Consider the following 7,991-nt stretch of genomic DNA (forward strand, 5'->3'; position numbering starts at 1 on the left):
TCAATGCTGACACGCTGTCAGCCTTTTTTATATTTTATATGGAAATGAAGCATGACAGAAACAACAGCAAATGGACAAGCCGCATTCAACAGCATTCAAGTTTATTGAAGGTGAACAGCTGAATAAATACTAAAATGGGAACCATGGTTGAAAAACTAATAAAAATTTGACTTATGGTCTGTCCCAGTTTGAACCAGCTATTAGAAACTGTCTCAAAAGCATAAATTAAATAAAAAAAAAACTTGTTTTTTCGCTACTAGGAGGTCAGTCAGGTGAACAATCTTTGCGATCGGCATCATTACACAGAAAAATATTCAAACTAAAGAAATAGGGGTCCTTTCACCTGACATACCTTTATAGAATTTTAAAGTAATATATTACAGACATCTGTCACTTTATATATCTTTAGGACATATATTTTTCTTTTTGTTATTGAACCAAACTCCATTCAAAAAGTAGATGTTTTAGAGTAGAGTCACTTTTTTACAGTAAAAACTTAATTCCCACCATCATTATCACTCTTATCTGATTCATGTTTGTCTACAGACAAAATCGGCACACATCTCATTTACTCAGCGATATAATTCAATAACCTATGATGAACGACACCCCGCACACACACACACACACACACATCCACAGTGCTTCTTTATATGGGGCGTGGGAATGACGTGGGATGTTCCCACGGTTAGAAAGAGTATTGTATCGAGTGAACAGCTGTTTTTCTACATCAGTTCTCTGCCTGTGCGCTCCTGGTTTGTTTCCAGTCGTTTAAATGGATTTAGAGGAGCTCAGCCTCAGTCTAACTTTACGCCTGACTCTCGTCGTCTTGTTGCTGCTTTTCTCCGACACGCCAGCTGAAGGTAAACACAGACAAATAAAGTTATAGATTGTATTTGCTAAATTGGTCGCACTTTATTTTACAGTATACGAATAAGAAGTAACAAGCCGTAATCTGCATCAAATTAGGCAAAAACTTGAAATAATTTATTTTATTTGACATGAATCACCTCCTAATAAGGTCTAATGAGAGTCTAACAGTGGGGAAATAATACTCTTCAGTTAACAGGACGTTTCTGTTATAATGTGTCCCTAATTACAATTAAAATATAACTTCTTCTTCTGTTTGTTTAGATTCAAGCTTGTTATGTCTGATTAGGGTAAAGTTGTCTTTGTTTACTGTCTATTAAAACTCCTTTTTCAAGTTTTTGTCTACTTTGATAGGAAATACAGATTGTTTGCTCTCATTAGGGTGACACTGTTTTTTACTGTCTAATATAGAATATATTTTTTATAGTTTTTGTCTAATTTGATACAAATTACAGCTTGATATATTTTATTAATGAAATGAAATGGAACTGTAAAATGTTCTTATTATAAATATCTTAGTTAGTTTATTTTCCATTCATTTAAACTAATGATTTTTATCTCCTGTGCTGCCACCAGATCATGCAAGACTGGACTAGACTAGAAAATTCACCAGAATACAATAAATAAAAAGTCCGACACTCAGAATCTCATGAGGGAGGATCATCAGACGCCCTGCTTGATTTGTGTCCCTGTGTTACCGTGGCAAAGACCCTGGAGATGCATTAATGGTTAAAATTAGCATCAGGCTGTTACCATAGTAATGACAACAAACTGCTGGTTAATCTTTTTTTAGTTTACACGTGGTAAAGTAAACTAAGAGAAGAAGAAAATATCTGCATCAGTATTATTAATATATCTAGGTTATATTGTTATATTGATGTGAAGTTTAGAGATGTGGTAACAGTGCTGACTTAAAGGTTATATATAATTCTTATAGTACAACTTTGATAGACATATTACTAAATGGAAAAAAATAATCAAATGTTCCCAGAAAGGTAGGAAAGTGCAGAAAGTCCTGGTTATAAACACGTTCAAGGAGGCATAGGGTGCTCATAACAGGCCCACGTCCATATTTGTGAAAACGGTAAAACAGTGTTCAGACTAACAGTAAGTAGGTCTGAAACGATTCCTCGAATAACTGACATTTAAGTTTCAATGTAAACAGCAGGATGTTTATTGAAACACCTCAAAAAGAAACTTGCGCTTTTGTTCATCAAAACAGTCGAAACTGAAGTGATGGTTAATGACATCGACACCAACCAGGTGCAGCAATAAGAATAAATAACTGTATAAAAAGGCCTTTACATTAAATAAGAGAATCTGTGTTTGTCAGAAGCTGTCGGAGCTTCACAGAGCAGAGCGAACAGGTGAGGGAGGGGAGGAGGACAGACTGATCACTGATCAATCGCAGATGCCGCCGTCCTCCTGGACTGATTTTTTTAAAAAAAGCCAAAATTGGTCACAAACTAAACTTGGGTGAAACACTGCAGAGTGAAACATCGTGCTTTTCACAGACAGTCTGCTGTCAGTAGACTGACAGAGAGACAGAGTGGAGCTTATCTAGAAGGGAACCCTAGACCCGCGAAAAATCACAAGAGTTTGATTATTTTAGTGGAAAAAACAGACACAAATCTCATGAGAGTCTTGCAAGTAAAGAGTTCCCTTCTAGACAGATTACTCAATTACTAAAATAATCGATAGCTGCAGCCCTAAAACAAATCTGTAGTCTTTGTATTTTGGATTAAATGTCTCATTTTACCACAGAAGGACCTTACGTATTAGACTTCTGACATTTTCACTTAATTTAGCTGCTTTCAGTGCTGTAAGGCTTTAGAGCTGCATGCTGAGGTAAAAAAAAAAGTCATATTGTGATTATTTTGACTGAAGATGCGATGTGTTAGTGGGAATGATCATTTTTGCATCACAATTTTTATTTTCACTTCAAAAAAATATTAAAATCATGATGATGTAACGTTTTCTGGAGTCTGCACCAAACAAACATGTTTTCTTGCGTCTGGAGAAGAAGATTTTTGGTACATTTGATCCGTATCAAAAACTTCCAACTTCTGCAATTTGGATGTCGCATTTGTCCATATTGTGATTTCCTTAATATTGCAATTAATTGTGCAGAACTAATCTCTTCTGTGTTTACAAGATATCACTAATAATTCACATAGATTCAAACTGTGTGGGTTGGATTGGAAACTGTTCTCTGTGAACGTGCCTCCATCCACGTCTGAGATACAGTTTTTTCTGTTTATCCTCCAGGCACTTTGTAACAGTATCCTGCTTCAGTGTCATGTTACTGCTGATGAAATATTAAAATTATTAACAGAGGAAAGCACATGCTCTCCCAGAAGACATGACCTTACAATAAACTGAAGTAGTACAGACTGGCTCAGTGTTCATAAAGAGCTAATGACAGAAGGCTTTTATGAGAACTAAGTAGCCTGAGTCAATGCTTCACAACACAAATCTGATATCAGAGATCTTGGTTTAGTGTAACATTGCATTTGCTCAGTTTTATACAGTATGTCTCATGTCATGAATAAATCAAGGAAGCAGACAGGAGGGCGCCAGAGGATGTGACCAACACTGAGTCAACTTAACAAATCAGTCTGCCATTTTCTTTTAAGACAAAACATGTCCTCATCTACGGATACCTGAGTGAAGGACAATGTGACTTTCATCAACCAAGAATTTCCTCAGCAGGGAGATTTTATTGTTTAACCGAAAACTGAGGTGAACGTCATTTCTCGAGAAAAACCTCCCATCCCTTCTCTGGTTGCAGTTTTTTCGGCGTTGCAGACGGTTTCATGTTGCAGTAAACTGAATATCTTTGTGTGTATCTTTGAGAAGACAGGGAGAATCCGGTTCATTTTCAAAATAAAAGACTGTGCAGACTCACGATCATAAAGACAGACAGAAAAGAAACCATTTAAGGATTTAGCCTGCTCCATGGTAGAAGCACAAAGAGCAAAGAAAGAGGAGCTAATCAACAGAATCTGAGGAAGTAAAACAGAACGGATCAGAACCGTGGTGCAGACATAATGAAACAGACATAGACAGACAATCACTACAAACAGTGACTGAAAACAAACAACCATTAAACAATAAGTGAAACAACAGAGACAGAATACCAAAAAACACTGAGACCATGAGGACAAATGTCATCAATTAAGACACTTGACAAAGATGGTTATGAAGAACAAAGAAAAAAAGAGCATTCAAAAAAAGTTCAAATAACTTTATGCCACTAAAAAGTTAATTTGTATCATAAAATCATTTGACTGACTCGTTCTGGGTCTGTTAACACACCTGAAGCTCAGTTTTATGAATGAGAGATTTACAAAAGTCTCAAAGCTTTTCCTGAATTTTGCGATGGTGCCATTTTATTCACTTCCAGTATTTTGAAAGCTTGTTCATATAAAGAACATTATGGGTTTCTCAGACAGTTACACAGTTAGAAAGATATGAGAAAATCATGTCAAATAAGGTTTGTCTTGAGAGTTTCGGACAGTTTCCTAATATTTGCACAAATTTTAATTAAGAATCCAAACCCTAGATATTTAATTTATTTATTCTCTCTATTTCCTTCTGGTCAATAATAATTTTGAAGCTGCCACATATTTTTTGTCTTAATGAAAAGCACATTGAAACAGTTTTTGACTGACCGTCTGTGCTGTGGAGACTTTTCCTGGTTCATAAATGATCATCAGCTTATGTTGGCGCTCAGCCTCTTTGCAGCTGTCAGGCAAATCATTCATGAATAATGAGAAGAGCAACGTCCCCCATTATGGAGTCTTGGGTTTTTCCCATTTTGCATGCCTGAACTGGTGATATTGTTCCATTAATTCTGACTCACTCAGATAAAACAGCTGTGAGCTTGTTGGGAAAAATTAGTCAAGCTCTCAACTGGTTATAGGGATTTATTTGCAGACTGTATGGCAGAAAACACAACCGAAAATAAGAATCATTGTGTTTTTGTACCGTTAGAATGAGACAGTTATATCTAAAGAGGGTGCAGGTTCTATTGCCATGTTGCACCGCCAAGCTTCTACAGCAGTCCAGAACAGATAAACCAGGAGGAGAGTGACACGAGGTGTTTGCAATCTGCAAGATCACCACTAGATGCCAATAAATCCCACCCACTCATCCGTTTACGCACCACTATTGTGGAGTTATGAGTACAGGAAATACAAACAGATTTTAAACATTTCTCATTTTTCAGGTCAGCTTCGGGTGATTGGTTCGCCTCAGCCAATCGTGGCTGCTCCGGGAGATGACGCCATCCTGCCGTGTTACGTGGAGCCTCAGTTCAGCGTGGTGGGATTGACGGTGGAGTGGTCCATGCCCGACCTCAAGCCCGACCCCAACGATCGGCTGAGCCGGGTCAACTATGTTTATCTGTACCGGGACACTCAAGAGGTGAAGGACATGCAGATCCCATCATACACCGGGAGGACGATGCTGTTCAGAGACAGCCTGAGACAAGGGAACATATCACTCAAGATCACCAACGTGACGCTCGCAGACGGAGGACGATACAGATGTTTCATTCCGAAGTTAAAGAGCAGAACCAATTATTCAATTGTTATTCTTGTTGTGGGTGAGTTTATCTGATAAAATGTTGTTTTTAGGCCAGATTAAAGTTGAAACAAAAGTTTATTTTCATTGTTTTACTTAAACAGTCCAGGTGATTGGATTTTAGACTAATTAATGACCTGCAGAAACCCTGTTAAACTTGATTGATCTATTTTATGACCATTTTATCTTGTCTATACAGTGTCAAAAGATAATATTCATACAGAATCAGTGCCTTGATTCAACCCAACCTATGTTGCTGTTTCTCCATAAGAAACACCTGTTGTTTCCTTTAAATATTGTGTTATGAGTTGTTACAAGTCGATCGTCTGTTTTCCAGAGCCGAACGCCACTAAAACCTTGACCACGGAGACGCCGATGCGACCGAGTCATCTCCCACCTCCTGAGGACACAGATGTGAAAGGTGAGGACATGATTAATGCCAGTTTTTCAACTTTCCTCGTCTGAATTACCGTTGGATTTAACTATGCTATGCTGTTAATTAATAAATAAAGTAATAACTACTCTGTGAGGCAACACAAGACCTCACTCAGGCTCGAAGTCTCGGAGAATTCAACAGAAGCAGAGTGCAGTTCAGTTCACAGGTTTATTTGCACACAGCAGAATGCAAATAGACCAAGTTGCAGCTAATTACCCTTTTCTCAGCCAAACCTCTTATACCTTGCATGCACAGTCCCAGGCAGTGATTTAATATTTTACCTCAGAACTAGAAATACGTTACAGACTGACGTATCTGTGTTTTTCTTACTGAATGACTTACAGACAGTGATGCACTCCCATTCCTTGTTTGAATAGCTTTTCCTGTAATCAGGGCGACCGGACCGCACATTACTCATGACAGTATCCCATACTCCTCTTCCCTTAAAAAGCTCTCCTCCGGACAGCTGCAACCGGACCGCTGTGCTTTCCCACGCCCTCATAAGGCTGGCTAACCGTGTGAAAGGAAATATCGTGGACCTTGCCTCGCTTGCAGCATTAACCTTACAATACAGTTCACCGCAGATTCGATTACAGTTCACTTCAGTTCAACTTCCACATCAGCAGAAACATCTAGTTTTTAATTTGATCTCCTCACTCTGTCGCACAGACCCAACATCTCCCACTGACACTCAGTTTTGTTTTATTTTGAAAGAGTCACAGGAAACATCATGTATTCGTCAGCAGGACTGAAATCCAGTGGTTGAAAAAGTACTGAAAATGATTTTTTTTTCAGCAATTAATTAACAGCAATTCATGGACCAAACAACTAATCAATTAATGGAAAAATTATTGCCAGATTGATACCTTATTGAAAAATATGTCCTGGTTTTCATTGGTCCGTGATCGGATCACCTGATTGGCTGCTACACTGCAGTTATTCCAGTTACAGTGGTGCTCATCGTCTCTCTTTGATCGTCCCTATCAGGTGGTTTGTCCACGCGGAGCAGACTGATCCCAGCTGTGACTTGCGTCTTGCTGATCCTGTTTGTCGGAGTTGTGACCTATACAATATATATATGGCAGAAACGCAACAAACAAGAAGTACGTCAGAGGCTTTAATTTTGAGTTAATTTGTTTTCCTCATGGTTGCAGTTGACTAATTAATCTTTTTTTTCTTCTAATTGTCCCTCCAGCTCATAGCGGTACCTACGGTCTAGGCGCCTTGCTCAAGGGAACGTTGATGTACATTCTGGGTGCAAATTGCCAGTGGAGAACGGAGGGATTTCGCCCTCTCTGCTTTTGATATCCCCCATGTCATCATTCATTTTTTATCCCCATTTGGGATACATGTTATCCCTGCTTCTGGTCAGAACCTCCCACTTGCCAAAAAAGTTTGGATGCTGCAGACAAACCACCTCTGATGCGCCCTCGAGATCAAGGATGGCCCTGTGAACTGTTCAGAGAGGTGATCCAGAGCTTAGTGGTGACTCACGGACACCCAGACAGACATCGAGCAACCTGGAGAAACTTGAGGAGCCCTGAGAGCAGACAGTCCACTGGGCTGAGAGGTGCAGATCTCTCTGATCAGTTAAGTAAACTGTCAAAGAACACACCCACAGACACAGGAAATTGCCTTGAAAGCCGACTCTGCCCAACATCATTCAAACAACGATTTAATGATCCAACAGGCTGCTTTCATTTTCATCTCCATGCGCACTGTAATGTCACCGCAGCGATCATCATTAATATATATAATAAGCAGAAAACTACAGGACAGAGGAAACTCTCCAAAGAAAAGAGAATCAACCCCCACCCCTACTTTTTTAACAATTTGCACACTGCATAAGAGCACCACCCCACCTGGATTTTCTCCAATTAGATCAGTGATTCAGACCAGCAACCTCTCCGGCTACAGGTGGACTTCCTGGATCTGCAGGAGGGAGGATTTTATGTGTGGAGGTAAACCAACCACCACCAGGAAATCCTGTAAGTCGCTCTGATTTGAACGTGAACTTGCTGTACTGATGAATGATTTGACCATGTGTCTCTTCAATGTGCACACGAATAACATGACTTTAAAATTGTGCGCCAGTTTT

At 39.1% G+C, this 7,991-nt stretch overlaps 1 protein-coding gene across 1 annotated transcript; it reads left to right on the plus strand.

Annotated features, from left to right (window-relative positions):
• The first annotated feature begins 663 nt into the window (after positions 1 to 663).
• LOC146305404 (myelin-oligodendrocyte glycoprotein-like) lies at positions 664 to 7,112 on the plus strand. Its single transcript, XM_084713088.1, has 5 exons — positions 664 to 863; positions 5,102 to 5,479; positions 5,795 to 5,878; positions 6,881 to 6,996; positions 7,089 to 7,112. Exons 1-5 carry the CDS (start codon positions 776 to 778, stop codon positions 7,110 to 7,112), a joined length of 690 nt encoding a protein of 229 aa, XP_084569214.1. The 5' UTR covers positions 664 to 775.
• The last annotated feature ends 879 nt before the right edge of the window (positions 7,113 to 7,991 follow it).

Source organism: Lutjanus erythropterus, chromosome 23, assembly GCF_056507025.1.
Source record: "Lutjanus erythropterus isolate fLutEry1 chromosome 23, fLutEry1.hap2, whole genome shotgun sequence".
NCBI lineage: Eukaryota > Metazoa > Chordata > Actinopteri > Lutjaniformes > Lutjanidae > Lutjanus > Lutjanus erythropterus.